At 39.7% G+C, this 27,541-nt stretch overlaps 1 protein-coding gene across 2 annotated transcripts; it reads right to left on the bottom strand.

Moving 5' to 3' along the window:
- Positions 1-3,415: 3,415 nt before the first annotated feature.
- Positions 3,416-26,922, bottom strand: LOC124863151 (ubiquitin carboxyl-terminal hydrolase 36-like). 2 transcript variants are annotated; one of them, XM_047357410.1, is made up of 21 exons: positions 26,785-26,853; positions 23,101-23,212; positions 21,864-22,129; positions 21,520-21,741; positions 18,413-18,523; positions 17,039-17,141; positions 16,887-16,954; positions 14,909-14,979; positions 14,739-14,821; positions 14,525-14,636; positions 13,091-13,231; positions 12,894-12,994; positions 12,667-12,805; positions 12,216-12,578; positions 10,384-10,608; positions 9,938-10,062; positions 9,185-9,859; positions 8,629-8,837; positions 6,514-6,702; positions 6,312-6,427; positions 3,416-5,306 (listed from the first exon to the last, which is right to left on the bottom strand). In XM_047357410.1, the coding sequence occupies exons 3-21, from the start codon at positions 22,114-22,116 to the stop codon at positions 5,175-5,177; spliced, it is 3,438 nt and encodes a 1,145-aa protein (XP_047213366.1). In that variant the 5' UTR covers positions 22,117-22,129; positions 23,101-23,212; positions 26,785-26,853; the 3' UTR covers positions 3,416-5,174. The 2 variants fall into 2 exon arrangements, with proteins under 2 accessions (XP_047213366.1, XP_047213367.1); XM_047357411.1 differs by lacking the exon at positions 23,101-23,212 and having other exon boundaries at positions 26,785-26,922.
- Between the last annotated feature and the right edge of the window lie 619 nt (positions 26,923-27,541).

Here is a 27,541-nt window from a genome sequence, read left to right as displayed (position 1 = left end):
GCTGCCCAAATCACGGCAGAATTAAATGTGCACCTCAACTCTCCTGTTTCCACCAGAACTGTCCGTCGGGAGCTCCACAGGGTCAATATACACGGCCGGGCTGCTATAGCCAAACCTTTGGTCACTCATGCCAATGCCAAACGTCGGTTTCAATGGTGCAAGGAGCGCAAATCTTGGGCTGTGGACAATGTGAAACATGTATTGTTCTCTGATGAGTCCATCTTTAATGTTTTCCCCACATCCAGGAGAGTTACGGTGTGGAGAAGCCCCAAAGAAGCGTACCACCCAGACTGTTGCAGAGTGAAGCATGGGGGTGGATCAGTGATGGTTTGGGCTGCTATATCATGGCATTCCCTTGGCCCAATACTTGTGCTAGATGGGCGCGTCACTGCCAAGGACTACCGAACCATTCTTGAGGACCATGTGCATCCAATGGTTCAAACATTGTATCCTGAAGGCGGTGCCGTGTATCAGGATGACAATGCACCAATACACACAGCAAGACTGGTGAAAGATTGGTTTGATGAACATGAAAGTGAAGTTGAACATCTCCCATGGCCTGCACACCCACCAGATCTAAATATTATTGAGCCACTTTGGGGTGTTTTGGAGGAGCGAGTCAGGAAACGTTTTCCTCCACCAGTATCACGTAGTGACCTGGCCACTATCCTGCAAGAAGAATGGCTTAAAATCCCTCTGACCACTGTGCAGGACTTGTATATGTCATTCCCAAGACGAATTGATGCTGTATTGGCTGCAAAAGGAGGCCCTACACCATACTAATAAATTATTGTGGTCTAAAACCAGGTGTTTCACTTTCATTGTCCAACCCCTGTATATGTATGTATATATATATATATAGACCCATTCAATAGATTAGAATATTGTTGAAAAGTTCATTTATTTCAGTAACTTAGATCATGAAATGAAGCGCATTATATTCATTAACTGCACACAAACTGTTCTCAAGCGTTTATTTCTGTTAAAATGAGGATTTTCTGCTTACAGCTAATGAAAGCACATTTAAAATCAGAATATTACATCAGAACAATAAAAAAAAAACTAGTTTGATATTGAAATGTGGGCTTTTTGACAGGTAAGTTTTATACCTGCTTAAATATTTAATTAAGATTTAATTTAATGACAAATGACTTTACTCAAATAGATAAAAATTTATCACATATATTGCTTAATATTGGGGATGTTATAGCTAAACTAGCAGTGAATGGGTTAAAAAGTCCAACATTTTATGAACATGAAGTCATTTTCATGAAGTTATTGATGGCATTCACCTGTCTCCCTTATTGTGTGCTCAAGAGAGACAGGTAGAACACAAAATGCAGACCTATCACACTCTGACCAAGACTTTGTCAAATGGCCTTCAATATGACATTACATTAAGTTAAAATGATCTGTTATCCTCCAGATAAAAGGCATTTTTATGACTATGAAGCTGGTATAATAAACAGTTTATTGAAATACATGTCAGTACATTTCAAGTAATGTTCTTTAAAGTGAACACTTGTGTCTTTTTTCATGTTGGGTTTCATGGCAGCTAGAGCTATCAAGAGCTTTGGTCTATGAAAGTGCAGTTAAGATTATTTTTGGCCTACGATAATCTGCCACAAACAAACATTTAGCTAAACTCCTCTGTTAGTCAGTGCCTGATAGCATCATGGTGGGATGATTTCTGTGTGCCGTTTCATAAGGAAGAAGAGTCAGACCAATTACAGTGGTAAATTTCATACTGTAAATGAAAATATGGTGATACTGTAATCTAAATCAAAATAACAGTTCTGTAAATACATTAGTCATGATTTTATTACCCAAAATCAAAGAACAGCAATAATCCTGTAAATGAAGTAGAGTAGCAGTACTATAAATGAATTACAGTAGCGATTTTGATACTGAAAACCTTTTTACAGTAACTTACTGAGATACACTTGCACAAAGTAAATTACTTGAAATTTACATCACGCTTTTTACAGAATGGATTCTAATACTGTCTAGATCCAAAATAATTTGTCAAATTTACCTAAAATGTCAATACATTGATCCTAAGAGCAAATGTATTTTTTAGATTATGTTCATCTCATGTTCTTTTAAGTAAGCAAATCTCCCTGACTGATTGAAACATTTTTGACTTTTCAAACTAATTAGGAAAATATTTGTCAAACAATTTTTTGACATATAAATATTAGTAGCCTTCTCGGTTGCTGATGAGTTTCCAACAACCTTTCTTCTTTTTGAGAAAACACACAATAGCATTTCAAGGCTTTTTTGGCAGCCCAAACCATCACTGATCCACCCCCATGCTTCACTCTGGGCATGCAACAGTCTGGGTGGTACGCTTCTTTGGGGCTTCTCCACACCATAACTCTCCCAGATGTGGGGAAAACAGTAAAGGTGGACTCATCAGAGAACAATACATGTTTCACGTTGTCCACAGCCCAAGATTTGTGCTCCTTGCACCATTGAAACCGACGTTTGGCATTGGTATGAGTGACCAAAGGTTTGGCTATAGCAGCCCGGCCGTGTATATTGACCCTGTGGAGCTCCCGACGGACAGTTCTGGTGGAAACAGGAGAGTTGAGGTGCACATTTAATTCTGCCGTGATTTGGGCAGCCGTGGTTTTATGTTTTTTGGATACAATCCAGGTTAGTACCCGAACATCCCTTTCAGACAGCTTCCTCTTGCGTCCACAGTTAATCCTGTTGGATGTGGTTCGTCCTTCTTGGTGGTATGCTGACATTACCCTGGATACCGTGGCTCTTGATACATCACAAAGACTTGCTGTCTTGATCACAGATGCACCAGCAAGACATGCACCAACAATTTGTCCTCTTTTGAACTCTGGTATGTCACCCATAAAGTTGTGTGCATTTCAATATTTTGAGCAAAACTGTGCTCTTACCCTGCTAATTGAACCTTCACACTCTGCTCTTACTGGTGCAATGTGCAATCAATGAAGACTGGCTACCAGGCTGGTCCAATTTAGTCATGAAACCTCCCACACTAAAATGACAGGTGTTTCAGTTTCATTGTCCAACCCATGTATATGGGTCAAACTCAGCCTTAATCATTTACACTGACACCGACCAAACTTTCTATTGATAAGTCTATGAACAAAACTGTCAGAGCACTAATTTATTTATTTTTTTAATAGTTCTACATTACATTGCGAACAGTTATTTTTTTTTGCAGAAAGGGCTTCATTGGGTAAGTGTGTGCGTGTTTGGTTCTATGTAGGGCTTTAAAGGGTTTCTAATTGGAATATGGCTTAGCCACATAAGTCAAACATCCTCTAAATTAGCCTACATTAAATGGAAAAAATAGTTAAGCAGCCTTTTTGCAAACTATGTGCACAAATATGCAACGTTTGGATGTACGTAAATGGAAAAAAACCCCCAACTATTTCACAAAAGTCACAACTTTATTGCACTTCTTAACTTAACTGTATTGTGGTAAGAGCTTCTTTCACTATGAAAGTTCTCATTCCTGGTCAGAAAAACATACGGTGAAAAACACAGAATCATTGCAAACATTCACACTTAATGTTCCTCTGTCCCTCTTTGAGAGTCATAACCTACGTTATGATTTCACAGTTAACGCAAATGTCCTATAGAAGCAAAGATTGCTTCAACTTCTCTGGCTCTGTATGAATACTGCAGGGCCAGAGGAGAACTTGCATGAAAACAGGTAACTCTTATACACAAAACACATTTGCAGTTAAATTCTCAAGTCAACATCCACCAACTGAGTATTAGCACATTAAAGATCTGTCTTTTGTTCTTTAAATTAGATATTTATAACATTAAATCCTATAGGTGTTGTAGCCAATTCAAGACAACACCTCTAGTAGGAATAGAAATGCATGGGCACGTCTTTACAGCATTTAAGGGTAATACAGGTAGCACAAGACAGACTGTACAGCCTTCTACGCTGGCGAAGCATTTTGATAGAACAAGGTTTTGTATGCATTTGTGCCCCCGATAGTCCCCTTACTTGAAATTGTTTGTATAAAACAGTTTCTACAAGATGTACAGGATGCAAACGTGGTGGTCCAGGTAGAATGGCTGCGCTGAAATGAAACAGGAGGAAGGTTAATCTAGACATAGTGGTGATCATGGGATGCAGGAGGTCCGGGTTCCTGAGTCTCGGCCCAGTTTTTACGTGACCAGGGTGATGGTCCAAAAATTGCATAGAGATAAAAAGTTACATGGGGAAACAAAAAACAGATCACGTCCCATTCTGATGCAGAGTCTAAAATAAAAAGCCTAAAATGATCCTTATTGTGGGTGAGCTGTCGTAGAAAATGAGAAGGTCCCATTTCCAGACTGGCGTCCTCTGAATGAACAACTGAGATGCTCATTTTTAGAAAAACAAAATAAAATAAAAAATGACCTGTAAATATCTGGTTCCCTCAGAAACCCAAGCCACTTATCTGCGAAAGGAAAATTGCATACTAAGGTGTCAAACAGAATCGGTTTTTCTGTAGTTTAGAATTCATTATAGCAATAGAGCAATGAAACTCATTCAAAGCAAACAGACAAATAAAAAAGAAAAAATTACATTTGTTCAGACATGCATGAATAGAAAAAAATCTGACAATTTAAGCCACAATTTTACCAAACAATACGCAGGCAAAATTTGGTCCAAAACAAAACAAAGGGCACAGACAGCACCAACTTAAATCATAAATGAAAGAAAACAACTTGAGAACAAAAAATAAAACACTTAAATGACTAATTTGGTATAGAAGAAAACATCAAGGAGAAGGGTTAAAACAAAGGTCACTTCATTACTGTCTTAACTTCTGAGCCCTTATGCAGAGACTGCGTAAAACCAGCCAAAGTGTTACAGCGAACTCTTCACAATTACAGTGTATTTCATTTTATAGCAGTTTATAACATAGTAACTAAGGCTCAAAGGATGTAGACACTCAGCAACTCATGTGACATGAATACATGAGGATGTTTTTTTTTCTGTTAAATGAGCCAACTTTCATACTTTAGGACTGGTCAGACTATCAGTGGGCTGCTTATGGCACATATTGTTCTTCTAAATTTGGGAAACATTCATGAACACAGACGGAGATGAAAACAGGAGAAAGAGGAGGAACAGACGGTATGGTATACAGTGTAGCAGTCCAACTTTCCCCGTCAGCAAGACCTCAGCGTCGCACTCCGAAAACTCGCTTCGCTCCGGGTGTTACCGACCACTTGTTGCGCCTGTCCTGGATCTTCTGGAAGATGCTGCTGTTGTTCCTCCACTTCTCTCTTTTGTAGTTCTTAACTTTCTTCACCTGAATATTTGAAAACACAGGAGGTCAAACAGACCATAAATATAAATGCAGATCTAGAAACAGCTAGCAGCATGACATTAGAGTTCAGGAACACCGCTCTTGAAATTCCAGGTTTTTGAGACTTTAAAAACCGAGACCATAATAAAACATTTCCAAGCTTTCCATCTTTTATATGACATTTGTCTTGTAAAATTCAACTGAAAAGATGAACAAATCTGTAATAATAAAAAGAAAGAATGAGCCTAGTAACATAAGTGTGCACAATCGTTAGCTAATCATTTATTGAACCACATTTTGATTCAGTTCCAGCATCCGGTCTTTTTTAGTAGGAGTCTATATGCCACATCTTCACTTGACAATATTTCCTCACTTGTTTTATGTTGCTTTTGGAGGAATGGCTTCTTCCTACTTGAGTGGCTTTGGAGCCCATGACAGAAACAGGATTCATTTCACCCTCGATAAAGACACACTTACCAGCTTCAGCCAGCATCTTCACATGGATTTAGCTTTTTTCTTCTAGGGTAGAACCTAGGGTAGGGTATATTTTGTACCAATAGATGTTATAGTAAATTTAATTTAAACAGCCGACCACTCAAAACACTTTACAATACAGCCACGCTCACCCAATCACATTCACAAATGTGCAAACCTTCATCCACCGATCCGCACATTGTTGTATGAATTAACAATTCATAATTCTGACAACTTGGGGTTAAGACTGATTTCTTCAGATGTTTCGGTCACATAAGGAGGGTGTGAACTCAGAGATGAACACTGAACTAAAATCAGAAGGTGCTTCAACTAAATACTGATTAATGCAAAAGCTTTGTAATCTTACATTTCCCCCCTAGGACCTCAGGAGACTTGTGTGTCACATTAGAGATGGAAAACGTTTGGAAAAGATTTATTATGATTTTTCTTATTTTAAGAATCAAAAACATGGAGGGGTGTGTCGTATTTTTAGAACCACTGTACAACACTGATTTCCATTCATTCTTTCCACACCTTTCCTCTGTCAAAGTCCTCATCCCACTCATCAATCACTGTGTCACACATGGCACTGCGGACATCTTCAATCGCATCCTTACTGACAGCAGAGACTTCCCCCTCCCAGCTGAGGACTGCGTGAAGAACACAGAAACCTGTTAGAGCGCCTAAAATCGTATGTCCCAACATGTGACTTCGCGTTCATGCAGCGACGTCTTACCGTTGGCTCCATAGGCTTTATCCGTGGAGTTCATGAGAAGCTCTTCCACAACATCACTGCTCCTTTTCCCGTCCCAGGCTGCAGAAGCAACGTGGTTCGAGGGGTTCACTGAAGCGCCTCCATCAGCCGTTGGCGCCTTGCTGCGTCTGTACCCGTCCCTCACCTGGCTGTCCCACACTACCACTGAGGCTTAAGATCATCGGAAAGAAAAAGGAACTCAGATGAGGAGCTGTCTGGTAAAACATAATGAGCAGTTATAGTTTTTTTTTTTTTTTGGGGGGGGGGGGGGGGGGGGGGCCTTGGGGATACAGAGTCACCAAACCAGTAGTGTTCATTATTTTTATCGTTTTAGCCAAAAGGTGAAGCACGACATAATCAAATTACAATCAAATGTAACAAAAAAAACCCCCAAAAAACAACTTGAAACTGATCAAACCAAAACTGGATAAATCTATATTTACATAAATTACTAAAAGTTTGTTGTTACGGCTACAGTGACCGGTTGACATAATCAATGACGATATGTGATTTTAATTAAATTACTTTTATTCTTTAGTCTAATTTTAGTTGACATTGTGAATATTCAGGCTTTTTTAGTTGTGAATACATAAATATTAAGTCCTTTTTTACTTCCAGTGGTAGGAAATAACTGCACAAGTCTTCCATATATACAGGTCCTTCTCCAAAAATTAGCATATTGTGATAAAGTTCATTATTTTCTATAATATCATGATGAAAATTTAACATTCATATATTTTAGATTTATTGCACACTAACTGAAATATTTCAGGTCTTTTATTGTCTTAATACGGATGATTTTGGCATACAGCTCATGAAAACCCAAAATTCCTATCTCACAAAATTAGCATATTTCATCCGACCAATAAAAGAAAAGTGTTTTTAATACAAAAAACGTCAACCTTCAAATAATCATGTACAGTTATGCACTCAATACTTGGTCGGGAATCCTTTGGCAGAAATGACTGCTTCAATGCGGCGTGGCATGGAGGCAATCAGCCTGTGGCACTGCTGAGGTCTTATGGAGGCCCAGGATGCTTCGATAGCGGCCTTTAGCTCATCCAGAGTGTTGGGTCTTGAGTCTCTCAACGTTCTCTTCACAATATCCCACAGATTCTCTATGGGGTTCAGGTCAGGAGAGTTGGCAGGCCAATTGAGCACAGTGATACCATGGTCAGTAAACCATTTACCAGTGGTTTTGGCACTGTGAGCAGGTGCCAGGTCGTGCTGAAAAATGAAATCTTCATCTCCATAAAGCTTTTCAGCAGATGGAAGCATGAAGTGCTCCAAAATCTCCTGATAGCTAGCTGCATTGACCCTGCCCACGGTGGCTCTGGATGTTTCTACTCCAAACTCAGTCCACTGCTTCCGTAGGTCCCCCAAGGTCTGGAATCGGCCCTTCTCCACAATCTTCCTCAGGGTCCGGTCACCTCTTCTCGTTGTGCAGCGTTTTCTGCCACACTTTTTCCTTCCCACAGACTTCCCACTGAGGTGCCTTGATACAGCACTCTGGGAACAGCCTATTCGTTCAGAAATGTCTTTCTGTGTCTTACCCTCTTGCTTGAGGGTGTCAATAGTGGCCTTCTGGACAGCAGTCAGGTCGGCAGTCTTACCCATGATTGGGGTTTTGAGTGATGAACCAGGCTGGGAGTTTTAAAGGCCTCAGGAATCTTTTGCAGGTGTTTAGAGTTAACTCGTTGATTCAGATGATTAGGTTCATAGCTCGTTTAGAGACCCTTTTAATGATATGCTAATTTTGTGAGATAGGAATTTTGGGTTTTCATGAGCTGTATGCCAAAATCATCCGTATTAAGACAATAAAAGACCTGAAATATTTCAGTTAGTGTGCATTGAATCTAAAATATATGAATGTTAAATTTTCATCATGACATTATGGAAAATAATGAACTTTATCACAATATGCTAATATTCTGAGAAGGACCTGTATAAAAAAATAGCACTTTGGGGGAAAACTGATCATTTAGGTCAGTTGAAAACATGTCAAAAGACGGATCACAAGGATGATTACAATGTGCAACAGACAGACTTAACTGAGGTTTTCTGGCATAAATAATATGTGAATAATTCGAAGCTCACCTGTACTTTCTTCGCCAACTTTTCTGTCTTCTGTGGAGATCTTTTTGGAGGCAAGTTCTTCTGCTGACTCATTATCAGAAAGTTTTCTCTCCTCTCGCACCTTTTCTTTTAGCTTGTTCTTCTTCTTTTTCTTTATGGTCAATTCATCGTTCATTGTTATTAAATATTCGGTGCGATTAGAAATATCGGCCGTTTTCATCTTTGGGTCCCTGTTGGGGAACAAAATAGACATTTAAGAAATCCACGTAGCAAAGGCAACTGATCTGCTTGCATCTGCTCTTTACGTTTATAAGGCAGGGAAAATTATACATTGATAAAGAAGAGCAATTGATGCAGAGCACTTTATGAAGACCTGAGTAATGAAACTAATCACATGGGATTTGCTTCAGAAAACTTAGTTAGTATGTGGCTAAACCTTGCTGCAAGCATTTGGTAACGTCTGAAAGCTTTAAGGCAAGTGCCTACAGCTCGCTGGAAGCCAAAATGGTTGATTAAGCTAATAGTTTCATATAGAAATACTAAAAAAAGAATCATAATTTTACAAAACTGCATCTACCTTTGTGATAAGGAGTTTATTTCCAGCAGAGCCTCCTCCTGTTCAATTATTTTCTTTTTCTTCTTCTTTTTCCTCACAGGGGCAGTCTCCTGTTCTTTCGGATTTGACTCGCACTGCATTGACCTAGTGGCAGAAAGCCGGACCTTGTGCTCTGACGGCTCTGCATCTGGATGAGACGTTAGACTCCATAGACCGCTCTGACACCAATCCTCCTCTTGATTTGATGCGTCCAAATGAGACTGGACGCACTCGCTCTCTTTCATATCTTCGCCATCATACCCCTCGTGTTTCCGCTTTTCCTTCTTCTTACTCTTCTTCTCATGCGCTGGCTCCATGGGGCTGGACTGTGCAGCAGAAGCTGAGGATGTAGAAATCTCTGTGTCGCCCTCCACCTCGGAGTGTCGTCTTTTCTTCTTCTTTTTCTTCTTTTTTGGGCTGACGTGTTGAGCCAGAGGGTCAAGGTCTGGCTCTTGAGCTGCGGAGCTAAGGTTGTTGGAAGACTTGGGGCTCATTGGGTTTGGACTATGAAGGCCGTTGGTTTTGTGAGAAAGGCTGGCTTTTGGTTTTTGCAATATGAAGAAAGGTGGCTGTCTGTGAGGGCTCTTCTGCACTAAAGGTCCACATGAGTGAGAAAAAGGTGAGGACTGGGCTTTTGGAGGATTGAATGGACCGACTCTGGGAAGAAAATAAAAAAAATATAAGTCCAGAACAAGAAATTTAGAAACAGAAACAAAAATCTGGATATTAAAATACCTGTCAATGTGATTAGCTGAGGCGACGGCAGGGGATTTAAGTTGATTTTGATGCGTGGGGACAGTGGGCAGCTGCTTTGGCGAATGGCGCAGAGCATCAATGTTCCTCGGACTCTGACTGTAAGCCTGCAGTTATCGACATAAATAAAAACTTGGTGGTCTAAAGAAAAATAGCCATGAATGTGACAAAAATAAGGAAGAAAATCATATCAGGAAGATGGTTGTTGAAGGGAGAGCAGGAAAAGATGGAGGGTGGAATGCAAGGAAGAAAGGGTGTGGCAGAGAAGAATTAGAAATGGTTAGAAAAAAAGGGGAGCTAAAGAAAAAGAAGAGAAAATCTAACATGGTTGGTTAGACAGATACAGCTGGTGAAATAATTTATTTCATAAACCACAAAAAGGTTCAATATTTGCCTTTAATCGTGGTAAGGAATTATATGAAACCTACCTTCTTGGCCGAGAGGGCCAGTTTCTTGGCAGGCGGTGGAGACATGGTGCTGGTGGCTTCAGATGTGATGTTGTTGAGCGCCGGGGGTTTTAATTTAGCCGTCTTTTGTTCCTCTGTGCTTTGGGAGCGCTCCACACTCCGGACTGGAGAAACCAAGCTACCAGAGCCCTTCCGAGGAGTAGACGGAGTCTCTCTTACTGGCTCACTTTTCGGACCAATGGACTCCTGGCCAAAAGAAATGAGACTGTAGGTTCTGTTACGGTTTCTGTAAACACATGTACAGTACCTTGCAAATGTATTATTGCAACGTTTTTCAATTTTATTATGCTTGAGCTATTTTTAGGACTTTCCACAGCTTCTCATCTGTATTTAGGTCTGGACTTTGACAGGGCTATTCTATCACATCAATATCCTTTGATCTAAATCATTCCCTTGTATCTCCGGCCATAACTTTAAGGTCACTGTCTTGCTAGAAGGTGGACCTCCCCGGGTGTCTTGCAGCCTCTAACAGGTTTTCTTCTAGGACTGCTCCATATTTAGCTCCATTCCTCCCATCAACTAAGATCAGCTCCTTGTCCCTGCTGAAAAAAAAGCAACCCCGTAGCATGATGCAGCCAACACCACCGCCATCATGTCACCATTGTTCTAGCCTGTTCAGCCCGACGAGGACTGTCAAGTTCGCCACCACACTTAGCATTTTGCATGTTGGCTGAAATGTTTAAATTTGATCTCATCTGAACTTCCTACCCTGTACGTCTTTCTTCCATAAAGGCCACAATAGTTGTCCTGAAAGATTCAGCCACCTGAGCTGTGGGTCTCTGGAGCTCCTCCAGAGTTTCTATAAAGCTTGTTGTCTGCTTCTCCGCTTAATGCTCTCTTTACCCAGCTGGTCAGTTTATGTGGACAGCCCTGTCTTGAGATGTTTGCAGATGTGTCATAATCTTCAGATAACGAACTGAACGGTGCACCATGAGATGATCAAAGCTTGGGATGTTGTATTAAACCTAACTTTGCTTTTCATTTCTCCACAACTTTATCCCCGACCCGTCTGCTGTGACCTTTGGTCTTCATGATGCCGTTTGTTCACTAATATTTTCCAATAAACCTCTGAGGCCAGAAACAGAACAGCTGCATAAATACTAACAAAGGTGGACTCTTTTTTTTCACTAATCAGGTGACTGTTGAGTCACCTGATTAGTGAGTTTCTATATTTGGCTTTTATAGCTAAAGGTAACCCAACTTTTATCACACTCCCACAGCATACTGTTTTCAAGCCACACTTCCATAAGTATACCTGTTTCCATTATAAGATGAACTTGTAGTGGTTAAACATAGCATGAATGATTTGATTTTAACTGCCTAAACATGACTTAAAGCCAGTAAACCAGTTTCAGGAGCAGGATTATTTACAGGTTTGAGGGAAAGGCTCAATGCCTGGAGATAAGTCCCTTTCTCTGGGGCTTCTTGCTTCCTTGCATTGGAAGAAGAGATCCACCAATCAGGCCTTTCCTGACTGCTCCCGTTTTCTGGTTTTCTTTGAAGTCGGATTAACTTCAGACTGATTACATTTATTTTCATACCAAGGAATATAATACATAGGAGGAAAAATGTATTGAAGGGTTCTTTGATAGAGGCGAGAGTCTATGGAACGGCCGAGGAAATAAAAGCATGCAGATTAAAAAATATGTCTAAATGTATTTTAAAACCTATTACTGAAAATCTGGACATGGTCCTAAATTAAGATAATTAAATATAAGTATATAGAGGTTTGTGGTTGTAATGTGAAACATGTGAAAAAGTTCAATACTTTTGGATACTTGTGGCTATGGTACCTTCGAGTCAGTGGTGTCAGCAGAGGAAGAGTCAGACAGAGACTTGAATGAGGTAGATGCTGCCATCCCCCTGCCCTCCCCGCTTTGTTTTTTGTCCCCCTCCGTCCTCCCGACCCCGTTGCTGGAAGGTGTTGACGTGGTGCTGATGGACTGTGCCTGGCTCTGAGGAGAGGGCTTCTTAACCTTCTTGAAAGGCTCCTCTATAACTGTGGGTCCGCCCGGCACCTTCGACGGGACATAGGAAGATGACGTCCAGTTGGACAGTCTGGGCTGCAGTTGGGAGTTAACGCCGTTCCTGGAAATGGGCAAACCCAAGCCGCCGTCCATAGACTGGATCTTACGCAGCTGTGCAGGCTCCAGTTTCTGTAAAGAAGAGTTGATTGAGACTAAATGATTCCGACTGACATCGAAAAGAAGCGGAACTAGATAATTTCACTAAATGTTTTAATACCTTGGTGACTTGCGGGGAAGAGAGAGGCCCATTTAAGTTCGCCCTCTTTATCTGCTCTGATGATGCACTGTTCTTCCCAGAATGCAACATTCCCTGCTTGGTGGTCTGCCCGTCTGCATTCTTCTTCGATTCAGGGATCCTTCATTATGCAATCAGATGCAAGATAACTTAATACCATCCCTGACGGGTAGAGACATCTGTTCTGATCGGTATCAGCTCTGTCTTACCTCAGGTAGAAAAGCACATAAGCCTGCTGGTTCAAAACAACTTTGATGTTACTGGAGTGAACCATTGAATCATTCATTTGGTACCACTGTCCATTGCTCGCCTAGATTTGGGTTAGGAAAAATTACATTTAAACTAGATATTATTTCCTTGAATGTAAAACAGACCAAAGACATATGCACAGATACTTTAAGCATACCTTGACATAGCAGTAGTAGTGACCAGCATGACAGCTGTAGCCAGAATGCACCAAGACAGCATATAAACCGTACAAAACAGGGTCGCCTGAGCTCTGAGACATGTAGGGGCGGATGTTTAGAAATTCTGGATAACCAACGTCCTAAAAGAAAGAAAATTAAAGAAATAACACCATCCATCCATCCATCATCTTCTGCTTATAAAAGACTGGGTCAAGGATTTAAACAGGTCCAGTAAGAATCCCAGACATTCCTCTTTAAGTCATGATAGATATCTCATAGCTTTCGGTAAAGGATGGAGTACAGATGGATCGGTGTATCGTGAGCTTCTCTCTTTGGTAGAGTTGTGTCTTGTAACCGGTGGGTTGCCGGTTCAAGCCCCCGCTATGTCTGTCTCAGTCGTTGTGTCCTTGGGCAAGATACTTCACCCACCTTGCCTACTGATGGTGGTCGGAGGGCTCGATGGTTCCTGTGTATGCCCAAGGACAGGTGTGGCTACAATGAAGCTCACCACTGTCAGTGTGTGAATGTGTGTATGAATGGATGGATGACTGAAAAGTGCTTTGGAGTCAGGCCATTTACCTTTAGCTGCCATGGTTTAACACACAGAGATTTTGTGAAAGCTCCATGTGGAAACAGGTTCTGGATAAACTGTGTTGAGAACAGCAGTTGTAACCATGCCAGGGTCCGGTTCAGGGTCTTGGATGAGTTCACGCCAGCGTCAAACACTCAACAAAGCAGACTCTCCAAAGGTTTTGTGTGAAAGCACTGACAGGGAACTGTTATTAATGTGTGTGTGTATGTTAGATATAATCATTAGCCTCTTAGCATAAACGATATTTAAAAAAAATGAACTTTCAGCCGACAACATGGAAAAAGGAGTGTTTTTCTAACACCAAGAGACACAAATAAAGGACATATTGCTACGTATATATGAACAGCCCCCCAAATAAAAATAAAGATGACACCGAGTCTTCTCGCCTCAGTATCAGCATCACCACACCGGAGAGCGGTGTTATCAGTTGGGTCGGGAGATGAAATCTGTTTGTCATAAATGAATTCACACTCGCATCTAAATAGTTATTAAATCAAACAGTGAAGTGCATTAAGAGTCTCACTCCTAGTTGTCAGCGCAACCTGGCAGTACTTGGTATCCTGTCGTAACTAATAGGGAAAAAACGATTTTTCAGTTTCTGACCTGCTGATCAAGTTAAAAACCGTCCAAAACGACTAACCAGCCGATTTCTCGCTGCATCTCTATTTGCTACCATACTTCTTTTTTACCATGTCAGTTTAGAGCAGCACCCACATTACTGTAGATGAGGCCCAAATCCATCCATCCACCTCCCCCTGCTCTACCCACCTTCCTGACGCCCTGCCAGGACATTTAAAAAGGAATAACGATAATATTAATAAAACAAAAAGTTTATGCTAACCTTGGTTATTTTTCCTCCGCTAAAGTTGGCAAACCTCTTCAGAGAAAGGGTGAGGACGTTAGATGTTCGGTGGACAGTGAAGCGCTTGGTGGCAGGAACTTTCTTTTTGCACCTGAAGAAAACTAATTTAACATCATCCCTTTCCAGAATAAATGTTCTTTACACCCTCCAGACATATTTATGCATGCCGTGAAAACAAATAAACGCCACTCACTTGGCACACATGTAGGCATTCTCTCCACTCAAAACGTCTGGTTTGACAAACAGCTCCAGGGCTCGCACTATGTTTGCTGCTTGCTGAAAGATTAACACATTTTAACCGTGATGCTGCTGCACATTTCCATTTACAGGAAACTAAAGGGGTTAATAAATCATGCAACACACCCGGATCTCCACAGCAATGTCCAAGTAAGGGTCATACGTGTCCGACACACTTTTGCAGATGGAGCATTTCACTGAAAGACAAAAAGCAAAATACTATCTTAGACTGAGAATGATTCTCGGATAAATGAGGCCTGTGCAGAAAAAGAATCTTTAAGAGGGAACATTGTAGCATGTATCGTTACAAATACAAGACCTGATGGTCAATTGCAATAATAGACACTGACATGCAGGAGAATATTTAATAAGGCAATAAGAAAAGCGCTAGATGTGGAAATGTCCACGGTTCTGGATGCAGATATTCACTGCGCCTTGCAAAAGTCTTCCAACTCTGAACCTTAATAAAACGTGTCACATTACAACCACAAACTTCAATGTATGTTACTGGGATTTTATGTGATAGGCCAACATAAGGTAGTGCATAATCATGAAGTGGAAGAAAAATAAGGCAGGGTTTAGACTGTGGTGTACATTTATATTTATTGACCATTACTTTGAAAGCCCAGTAAAATGTAGTGCAAACCATTACCTTCGGGAGTCACCTAATTGGTAAATAGGTCCACAATATGTAATTTTTATCTTATAAAGGCAGCCGTTCTGTGGCATTTCTTCGAGAACATTAGTGAAGACCAAGAAAGGCAGGTCAGCAATTAAGCTGTTGAGAAGTTTTAGAGCAATCAGTCAGAAGCAACCCAGAAGCTCATGGTAACTCTCGAGGAGCTACAGAGAACAGCACAGGTGGGAGAATCTGTTAACAGGACAAACTGTAATCATGCACTCCATAAGTCTGGCCTTCATGGAGGAGTGGCAAGAAGAAAGCAATTGTTGAAAGAAAGCAATAAGCAGCCTTGTTTCAAGTTTGCCTTCAACCATGTAAAGTACCAGGCAAACATGTGGAATAAGGTGCTCTAATAGGATGAGACCAAAATTGAACTTTCTGGTATATATCCAGTATCGTAAAGACACCATTACCACAGTTAAACATGGAAGTGACAGCATAATGCAGTCAGCATGTAGCTAGTCGAAGTTGATGGAAAGACGGATGGAGCTAAATGCACAACAATCCTGGAAGAAAAATAAACTGCAACTAGGGCAGAAGTTCACCAGCCAGAAGGACAACAATCCTAAAAATTAGGGATGCACCGATATGAAAATTTGGGCCGATATTGATATCCAATACTAATATTGCCGTTACGTCTGATAACCGCTATTTACCTTTATTATATAGATTATATATGTTACCCTTTTGACATGTGAAAAAAGGATCAGACCGCTGACATTGCTTTTCTGATTCATTTAAACATACCACAATCCTGCGTTGCATCACCATCACATGACCAAACAGGTACCATATGGCCAACCCCCCCGCCCCTCCAAAAATATAAACGGCAACAAACATCGGTTGTTAATATTGGCCAGTTTTACCTACCAGGTCGATACAAATATGTTGAAAAATGGCTAAAATCGGCCGATACCGATGTTGTTGCAGATATAATGTGCATCCCTACTAAAAATACAACCAGAACTACAATGGAATGTATATTCATTTGGTTGAACGGCCCAGTCAAAGTCCAGACCCAAATCAATTGGGAGTATGTGGGAAGACTTGCAAATGGATTTTTTTCCAGGTGATCTCAATTCAATCTGCCTGAGCTAGAGTATTTTAGCCAAGGAAAAATGATTCAAAATGTTCGTCTCTAGATGTGCCAAGCTGGTAGAGACCCACCCCACAAGACTTGCTGCTCTAATTGCAGCAAAATGTGGTTCCACTTGGTATTTACGTACGGGGACTGACTATAAACGCACTTCACAATTTTGTGCTACTTTGTGCCAGTCTATTACAGAAAACCCCAAGAAAATATGTTAAGGTTTGTGGTTGTAATTTGACAAAACATGAAAGTTAATTGAGACTTCATATTTTTTCAAGGCGCTGTATGTGTGAAATAAAACAAAATAAATAATAAAAAAAAAAAAATACTACCTCTTGACCTGAGGTAGCCTCCAAAGATCTGGTGAACCAGTGTTGTGGCCTGAGTCTGTCTATCGAGTCTAAACAACAGGAAGGAAAAAAGCTGTAAACCACAAAAGCTTCCAGAGCCAGAAAGCTTTAATAACCAAAATAAATAAACATACTTAGGGTATCCATTGAGACAGGCTTTCTGCATGGCATCAATGGTGTACCGCAGAAACTCATGGGCGTCTTCTTGGCTTCCAAAGCGAAAATGTCGAGCGATTTCTGTAGGAAAATATATTCAAAACACTTCAGGCACGCTGAGAAAAGTTGGTGAGATTTAAAAAAAAAGAAAATGTCAGTTTTATACAAAAGGTTATTTTTTATTACTGTGTAATGTTTTTAAGAAAGGGAGATTCCCTGGTTGCAGTTGTCACTAATGAATAAACAGGCTATTTGTTCTGATACAGTGCTTATTTTCTAGCAAATAGATATTTCTGCAAACCTCAAAAAACATTTTACAAATAATTCCCGATTAAATAAAAGTCCCATTTGGACACTAAATATTTTCAAGACAATTAAAAGACTTTTTATGTCCTAAAATTAAGAAAATATTGTAGATTTTTGGCAGTTAAAGATAAATTTTAAATCAGTATCAGCAGCCTTGACAGGGCATTTACAAAAACAATCCTCAGTGGGTAGCTTCTGCAGACTCGCAGCTCATCTATGCGGAAAGTCCTACATTAGAGCTAATGCAACCGTAGGATCTTTGTCCTTCTGTGGTCTCCTGATGGGAAAATGGCAGGATTCTAATGTGGTCATCATCACATTCCCAGAACTAAAGCCTCACTTTAATGATGGATAACTGAGTCATACCATAGTGGGGAAAAAGGAAAAAGACACGAAGCACTTATGACCAATCTGGGGTACTCATAGTAGAGAAGGGATGACATCAGCAGGATGTTATGTCAGCAGGTATATGTTTTTTTTTTCTTTTAATAAAGCAACTGGGAGATTAGCCACTGGAGAGCCCAGTTACAGCTTTTTCAGTTTTTGGGTGATGAAGCAGGGGTATATTTACATTTTTGGGGGTAGTTTTTACACATGAAAAAACCTTTTTTTACTGTATGCTGAGATTTCTAAATGTACTAGCATAACAAACAAATGTAAGGTGAACTACATCAGAGTCCAGGTGGAGGGGAGGAGAAGCAGTTGCTCGCACATTTTTGTGCTAAAGCAGCTCCTCTAAGCCTGCAGTCACAAGGAGACACAAAGGGCATTGGGGAAGGAGGGAGTTAGGAGGAGAGGAGAGGGAGGGGAGGTGCAGAAGGTGGAGACAAGGTTGCAGCAGCACATAAGGAGAAAGCAGAGGATGTAGGGTACTAGGCTGCAGTGAAGCTACAGTATGTCCATGTAAAGCTCCCACTGGCTCCAGTTATGTGATGCATTTCCTAATGGTTACCGCCACATGTCAGACTCTCGACTCTACCTACTCTAAAACTGCAGGGCAGAACTGCTCAGACAGAATCATGCCGAGTATACTGAGGATGTCTTACTTTTTAGGTCTCTGATGAAGGAGACGGGCTTAATGGCGTTGCCTGTGTTAGCGAAGGCTTGGATGATATGGTTCTGCATTACACAGATCATACAGAAGCCTGACTGGTGGCCTGAAAGATAAACAAAACACCACCAAGATACATATCAATCACATCCGTTTTTAAATTTTTTTTAATAAAAGCAATAAATTATGGAGAATTTGTTTTCCTTTTTATTTGACCGAGGTAGATTTAGACAAAGAATTTACAAAAAAAAAACACTTTAATCTAAATGTTGATTTTAATTTGACATATAACTGCTAGCGCATCTCAATATATTACAATATCATCAAAGGTTTATTTATTTCAGTTATTCAATTTAAAAAGTGAAATTTAAATTATATAGATTCATTACACAGAGCTATGGCTATCCCTGTCGCATGTGTCTGCTTTTCTAAAACTTGCTCCTTCCACTCAACTTTCCATTAATATGCTTGAATCAGAACAGCCCAATTCTTTAGCATTGACCTTCTGTGGCTGTCTGCTGGACAAAGGTTAAGTCAAAGGCCCTAAAAAAACATTTCTGAATTTTAAAAAAACAATAGAAAAATCATTGGTCTTATGTAATAGATCAATTTCCTGAGAAACTCATCTTTGCTATTAGCTTTTAAAATAACCAACAACGTTAACAAGAACCAATAAAATAAATTCCTCTGTGTGAAATAAGCCTATGAGCTTTATGTTTCTAACAGAATTACTAAAATAAGTCAACTTCTCAATGATATTCTAATTGAGCGACCTGCGCCTGTAAATAGGAAATTAATCCGTTTTTCTATCAATGGGGACGGTTAAATAAAAAAAAGAAAAATAAAGAAAAATGAAAATAAATTAAGCAAGGCAATATTCTTTTGTATAATAAAAAAAAAACTTGATTGCATTGAGACTTTTTTTCTTGGTTTGCTGTGATGAAACCTCACCCGCTGCAAAGAAAGTGCTTAAAATATTTTGCCTGTGTGCTGTGTAATAAATATACATATCTAAACTGTATACATGGTTGCTATTAAATACACTGCTCAAAAAATAAAGGGAACACTCAAATAACACATCCTAGATCTGAATGAATGAAATATTCTCATTAAATACTTTGTTCTGTACAAAGTTGAATGTGCCGACAACAAAATCACACAAAAATCATCAATGGAAATCTAATTTATTAACGAATGGAGGCCTGGATTTGGAGTCACACACAAAATTAAAGTGGAAAAACACACTACAGGCTGATCCAACTTTGATGTAATGTCCTTAAAACAAGTCAAAATGAAGCTCAGTATTGTGTGTGACCTCCACGTGCCTGTATGACCTCCCTACAACGCCTGGGCATGCTCCTGATGAGACGGTGGATGGTCTCCTGAGGGATCTCCTCCCAGACCTGGACTAAAGCATCCGCCAACTCCTGGACAGTCTGTGGTGCAACATGACGTTGGTGGATGGAGCGAGACATGATCTCACAGATGTGCTCAGACACACTCCAGCCACATGAAGTCTAGCATTGTCCTGCATTAGGAGGAACCCAGGGTCAACCGCACCAGCATATGGTCTCACAAGGGGTCTGAGGATCTTATCTCGGTACCTAATGGCAGTCAGGCTACCTCTGGCCATGCAGTCCTCCAAAGAAATGCCACCCCACACCATTACTGACCCACTGCCAAACCGGTCATGCTGACGGATGTTGCAGGCAGCAGATCTCTCTCCACGGTGTCTCCAGACTCTGTCATGTCTGTCACATGTACTCAGTGTGAACCTGCTTTCGTCTGTGAAGAGTACAGGGCGCCAGTGGCAAATTTGCCAATCCTGGTGTTCTCTGGCAAATGCCAAGCGTCCTGCACGGTGTTGACCTGTGAGCACAACCCCCATTTGTGGACGTAGGGCTCTCATACCATCCTCATGGAGTCGGTGTCTAACCGTTTGTGCAGACACATGCACATCTGTGTCCTGCTGGAGGTCATTTTGCAGGGCTCTGGCAGTACTCCTCCTGTTCCTCCTTGCACAAAGGTGGAGGTAGCGGTCCTGCTGCTGGGTTGTTGCCCTCCTACGGCCTCCTCCACGTCTCCTGGTGTACTGGCCCGTCTCCTGGTAGAGCCTCCAGGCTCTGGACACTGCGCTGACAGACACAGCAAATCTTCTTGCCACAGCTCGCATTGATGTGCCATCCTGGATGAGCTGCACTACCTGAGCCACTTGTGTGGGTTGTAGAGTCCGTCTCATGCTACCACGAGTGTGAAAGCACCACCAACATTCAAAAGTGACCAAAACATCAGCCAGAAAGCATAGGTACTGAGAAGTGGTCTGTGGTCTCCACCTGCAGAACCACTCCTTTATTGAGTGTGTCTTGCTAATCACCAAAGATTTCCCCCTGTTGTCTTTTCCATTTGTACAACAGGATGTGAAATTGATTGTCAATCAGTGTTGCTTCCTAAGTGGACAGTTTGATTTCACAGAAGTTTAATTTACTTGGAGTTATATTGTGTTGTTTAAGTGTTCCCTTTATTTTTTTGAGCAGTGTACAATTTACAGCCTCAATAAAAAGGTATATGATATGAAACAATAAAAACTGGTAAGAAAAGGCTACAAAGGTCTAATACAGAGCTGACAAAAACACTAAAAGATATATATATATATACTTCTTAAACAAATAAGATTGTTGTTAACCTAAGAGAAATACATATTCACATGAAATAAATTTGAAAAATAGGGATCCTATTTAGTCCATCCAGGAACCCTTTTTGTTCTTTCAAGGTTCTGCTCAGAACCACTTTCTAAACAATCTCAATTTAAAACATACCTCCAACATAATTAAATTATCTAACCTTTAAAAGATGCCGTCTTAGCTAATTCATTAAAAATACCAGTCTCTTCAGGACTGATTACTCAGCTTTAATGAGACTGGATTGACGGCAATCACAAAAGTTGGGAAACTTACAAAAAGACCCGGTTCCAAAGCTATTCAAAGTCCAAAAAGAAGATTCTCTTTTTGTTGGCCCCTCAACTCACCAATCGGATTGAATTTCCAAACTGTGCCATGTGTGGCAAGCAAAACGCTGAGAAAAGTACAGCGCTGAAGTACTCACAGGCCCGACTGTGCTCCTTTGAGAGCAAGTAGTTGGCAAGCGGCGGGGTGTAGGTGAGACACTGAACGGTGGAGTTGAGGAAGCAGGTGTTTCCAAGGTTGTGAAGACCAGCTCCCACCCTGTACACACGCTCCCATTTAAGATTGAGCTTGTTCCCAGGAAAGAGCATTTTTTGCGGGGCTGGGATCCCGTCACCCTGGCTGCTGATTCCATTTTCAGAGGCTGGTGGAGGAGGACAACACAGAGCACAAGAGCTGAACTCCAAGAACTAGTATCTTGAGACTACAGAGTTTTGTATTTGTGATATTGCTTTAAAGTAACCTCAGCTACATTTGAAATCTCACCTTGCCTCTTAATTTGAGCGGGCTCTGCAGCTTTCTGGCCCGTGGCTCCTTCGGTTCTGGGATTGAGGATCACATACTTGTTCTTCAGGCTGTCCAGCTGGTAGGAAAAACCCTTGCTGGCGGGTTCAAACTCGATTTTCTGCAATAGCACCTTCTTGGCTGAAGAAGCCAGCAGCTTGTTGAGGTCCGCGTCGTCACCCGTCTCCTTCCGACCGGGTTTTAACGCCTCCTTGAGTTTATCCACTATCGGCATTGTTTGAACATTACTGCAGACAAACAAAGACAGCATCACATCACAGGAGTAGGTGGTATCGTCTCAGTAGTCGAGCACTTTTAAAAAGGCATCTCGTTTGAGCGCTTGTTCTTAGGAGGTTTAAAAATAAATCTGTTGTAGAAATAAATGCCAAATTTGTCTCTTAACACTTCTGTTAGGATTTAGTTCAGTAAATACCTGCAGAAGCAGTGTTTATTACAGGAGATGAACTCTGAATGGATCTGAAGAGCTGGCTGGCTCTTGGCAACTGTCCTCTATAGTTACACAAGACATCAGATGCTACAAATATGCGGCAATTGCAGCTCATCACGAGGTGTAAACTGCTGCTGTCAAGTTACATTTAAACACTTTTTTGTTTTGTTAGAAGTATTTACATCTCTGTAAAATGAGAAGTTAAGGAGTCACCACTGCTGACATCTTGGTTTTAAAACATTGATTTGCAGTTTCTTGGAAGACTAAGTATGTTGGTGCACTAAAAAAAACATATTGAGTCTATATTTTAAAGCAAAAGTTCTTACAGTGCAAGAAATGTCAATAGAAAAATGATCTAATAACGCTTGGTGATAGCAAAGCTAAGCACGTTCTGTTTACTTATTTATTTTATTTATTTCATTGTGTAACTGAGATGCTGTAAATGTAGTAAAGATTTCTCAAAGTGAAACCTGGCCTGTGCAGATGGTAAACACAGACAGAAATTATGCTCATTAGAGCGGGCAGTGGCGTCATCAAGCAGTAGGAGGAATGATCATACATTGCATGCACAAGGACAGCCTGACCTTCCCATGCAGCTGATACAAGTAAGAAGAACGGAGCCTGTCGGGACCCAGCTAACTGCAGTCTTTTGGAGATACAAACTGGATGGTGCAGGGATGGTAGTCCGCTTAGGCACCTCACAGAAATTAGGTCCCAGTTTGTACAATAGTCCCAACATTTACAATAAGTAAACTGGTTATACTGACCTACCTTTAAGACTATGTGTGTGTTGGCATCGTAGCCTCAGAGTCAACCCAGTGATGAGCCGGTGACGTGCCTTGCTGACCCCTGCCTGTAAGAGCTGGGATAAGCCTTAACCTAACTTTAAAAAGTAGAGAATTGCTCATTAAGCGTGCATAACATTAGGAAATCACAATGTTCCCATCGCCCTCTGTGAGCTTCAGCATCTCAGGCACTAAAGTCTATCAGGTGTGGGAATCGAGGGGATTCAAAGTCAATCCAACTGGCTGATTATAATGTTGGGAAGGAGAACTTGATACATGTTCTCTGAAACATAACACTCGGCCAATAACAGCATCAAATCAGTTCTTTTCAACTATGATATAGCATATGTTCATACTGTAATGACAACTGTGGTTTGATACACTGTCAACATCTAAGAGATATCTGCTAGTTGATATCTACAAGGCTAACTCCTGCCATTCATGTATTTATCCAATTTTAAAGCATATCACACGTTTCCTAATGTTCTCCAGACCCATTTTTATTACTACCCCCCTTTAAATATATAAATATATTTAATGATGCTTTTGTCAGGTTCTGTGCTTGCTAGTTGTCCATGTTGTAATCATAGCCCTTTTGATGACCCAAAAACAGGCAAATTAGAGACCATTCAATGTCATCACAAACAGTTTTAGAGAATTATTCTTTGATTTTATGTTTTCTCAATATTTTATTCCAATATTTAAGTATACGCTGTGATAAAACACTCAATAAAATGTAACAATCATGTATTGGAAATGTATGAGGCCATGCTCGTGTTTACAAAGTAATTACGACAAGTATGTGATTCCAGCACATAGTTTAGAAACCATTCCGTTCACGTGCGAAAGATGGGGTCTGCTGCACATACATAGTGTATAAGGATTCAGTGCACATGTTTTACAGCCCCCACTCCATTCCATCTTCTAAAGATGACTATTAGTTTAACCTGAAAACCTCATTTTACAAACATTTTTTTTAAATAAGTCATTTTACTAGCATCTAAAAACCTGCTGTTAAATAAAAAGGTAATTTATCTTAGAAACATTTGTTCTAAATGCAGAGCTGTAGGAGAAAACGAAGCGAAAACTACTTTTTATTTCATGCAGTTTCATTTTTGTTTCGCATTGAACCACACACAGGGCAGCTGCCTTGCATGCGGTTTATAGGCTTCAACATGTGTGGTGGCAAAGATTTAACCTATCACCCTACAATTTATGGATATCATCCTTCAGTACCAAAGTCACACCTGGCAAGCTTTTCTATGAAAACCTGATCATATATGAATAATATAAAATGACAATAATAATATGGAAAACAAACTAGGTAAATATTGTTATACAAGTATTAATTTTGTGGATTTGCAGCTACAATCAATTATCCAATTAACCAGCAGTAAGTCAAGAGAAATTCAACAAGACACTAAGTTTTATTAGTATATAATTAGAATGGTTGCTTGAAAAGAAAAACAAATCCCTTTAAACGTAATCCTAATTAAATATAATGAATAAATCTACTAGGATTTTTCTAAGACATGCACCGATTACACCTTTACTGGCCAATACCGATTTTTGGTTTTCTATGAGGAATGAGCTCCAGTTTTGTTTAATCCTTAAGGACTATACCCCACGCAGGAAAAAGAGTGTGCTGCAGATTCCTTGATGGAAGTAGCTGTTTTGAATCAAGTAGAAATGAAGAAATTACAAAACTTTTTCCAGTTTATGCATCAAAGCATATAACCCTTATTAAAACTGCCCATCAGAAATCTGAGCTGGTCAAAAGAAAACTTCATGTCTGATCTCTGGCCAACTGATTGGTGCATCTTCACTAATCAGCTCAAAGTGTTAGCTTTAGCAAATGTTATCCTTATTGTAGGAACGTTGTGGTCATAAAATTTTTATTTATAGAAAGAAAATAATTATTTTGCCCTCTTGTGTGCTGAAATTAAGAGGCAACAGTCAATGTCCTGCTCACTTTTTCAAATTATTGAAATATCCCCAAATTATTGTTTTTATGAAAAAATGAAAAATAAAAAAAACAACAAACAAACAAAAAAAACATTTTATTGGTCAAAAATGACAACTAGGGAACAGAGGGTTTTGCAAGATCCAGCTTCCATCAAAAACTGTAAACAAGTAACATTTCACCACTAAAATGGGAAAAAAAATGTATCAAATACTATTTGACAATAATTAAAGATTTGAAATTTTGCATATTTTTTTTTTAAATAATTTTGGGTCCTAACTTTTCATAGATTTAAGTTCAGATTAAGAGACAAACTACCCCAGAAATTCAGCTCTTATTTAAAACTCTGCAGCTGTATGATCTTGGCAGCATTTGTTTAGACATAAACCCCTGTTAAAACATTTTTCTAACATACCCACTTCAAGCATCAGAAGAAATTGGGGGGAAATTAAATAAAAAATTCCAATAATCACTGGGAAAATGAATTTTTTTAGGTCTTATATAATCCACTTGCACATACAAATATCCTATTAATGTAACTATTCTATCAGTCTGTTGATGCCATTTTTAAAGTGTTAAAAATAAAAAGTGTTTAAAAATGCATTAGTCTTTTTAGCTATAAATGTGTCACTGCGTACAGAGTGCCGACTGCCCAAACAATAAAACTTTCTCATTCTCAAAAAGGCTACATAACGTACAGTACTCAACAATAGCCTTTAACAATACTTGAAAATATTGGAACATTTATGAATGCTGTAATTCAAGCAGCAGAATACACTGTCAATCACTAGACTTTGACTTCATTTAATATTATCATAATAAATTACAAATTTTAAATGATATATTTGCCAATCCCTGGTGAAAATATCGCTTTCTACAGTAAAAAAAAAAAAAAAAAAAACACCTTTTGGCTAAATACATAACTTCGTGGCATCATAAGTTGCATTGCATTAGAAACTTTTCCCGTGTTAAATTTAAATTAACAAATGTAAAGTACCAAGTGTTTATTGTAATATGTTGTAGTTTTCTTATATTTTTTAAACTTTGGTTGTGAAAATAAACTAATTAGTTTTGACGGGCAACTATTCTGAAATTACAGTATAGAGTTGGAAATTAAAACTGTCTGACTTTATGCCACTAAAATGACATGACTACTGCTGATAAGGCACTATTGTAGGCTTAATTAGCAAACCTACTTGCTCCCTAATTCCAGTAATATACGGTTTATGGGCCTTATTTATTAAGATGAGTGTTTAAATTAATAAAAACCCATTTAGGTAAAACGTGAACAGCTTGTGTTAACAATTTGAACTCAGCATTACGGGGGCAGTCATTTCAGCCTCCATGCTAGCTTGCTAAATGTCGCCAACAGCAGTTTTCGGTCTGGATAATTTAAAACACGAAGACATATCCTAGCTTAGCAGCTTAACTCATCTACATCTGATTATACTGTCTCTCTTTTGAAGCCCGTCCGGTTTTATACGGCAGTACATGACACAGCTGCAGTATTAAAATTAGCCAGCGAGCTAACTTAACGTGGCGACAGCCTCCTGCCTTCCTGGGCGCTGCAATGTGGGTTAGCATATAGGCTTCCAGATGGCTAACAGTCTCTGACAGCCACATTCATATTTATAGTTTGGCAACCTGAACTACGATTAAAAAAATAGACACCATGTATTACAGGATTCCACGCATGTGTTCACTCACCTTTTGTTTAATCGGCCAAATATTTCTCAACAGGAGTTTGCTCCCTCAGCTACCGAATCTGTTTTTTTTGTGTTTTTTTTTTGCCCATGCTGCATTATGAGGGGGGGCGGGATCAGGAATGACGGACAGAGATCAGGAACCTACCACAACGCAGACAGTGCCGTCACAGAAAATGCTTGCCCAATCAGCGCTTTAGATGAGGTTGGGCTGTAGGCAGAGAGACACACGTGACTTCCAGCTCTCGCTGTTTACCATTGACGCAATCGGCGCGATGGATGCCTGACAAGTTCTACTGTGACAAAAGAGAAAAAACGTGTGGAATTAATGGCAAGCGATGTAATCATATAATAGCTAGACAAACTGTACAGGTATCCTGAATTTATTTATTACCATTCAAAGGAATATTTAAGCCTTATCCAAAAACAGCATTTCAGAAAAACTGAAAGTCATTCCTTTTGAGAATTAATTACATTTATACATTCAAGTTTTGGGCCTAAAACTTTATATATTATACTTTCATTCTTTCTACCTGCAGAAAACATGGGAAGTATGTTGAATGCATTATTTACTTTAGCAAAGACATCTGAATCATGGTTTAAAAAATAAAATAAACACAGTAACATCATGAGAAGCATTCACTAAACATGACAAAAGCAATTTCTGACATTCGTTTCAGGAATTTGCAAAAATGTAATTAGAAAACAGATGTAAAGAAAATTAAGACAAATTAAAACCACATAACAATAATGTAATTGAT

Source organism: Girardinichthys multiradiatus, chromosome X (assembly GCF_021462225.1).
Source record: "Girardinichthys multiradiatus isolate DD_20200921_A chromosome X, DD_fGirMul_XY1, whole genome shotgun sequence".
Lineage (NCBI taxonomy): Eukaryota > Metazoa > Chordata > Actinopteri > Cyprinodontiformes > Goodeidae > Girardinichthys > Girardinichthys multiradiatus.
The sequence above is the reverse complement of the archived record's forward strand: the minus strand, read 5'-3'. Positions and strand labels throughout refer to the sequence as shown.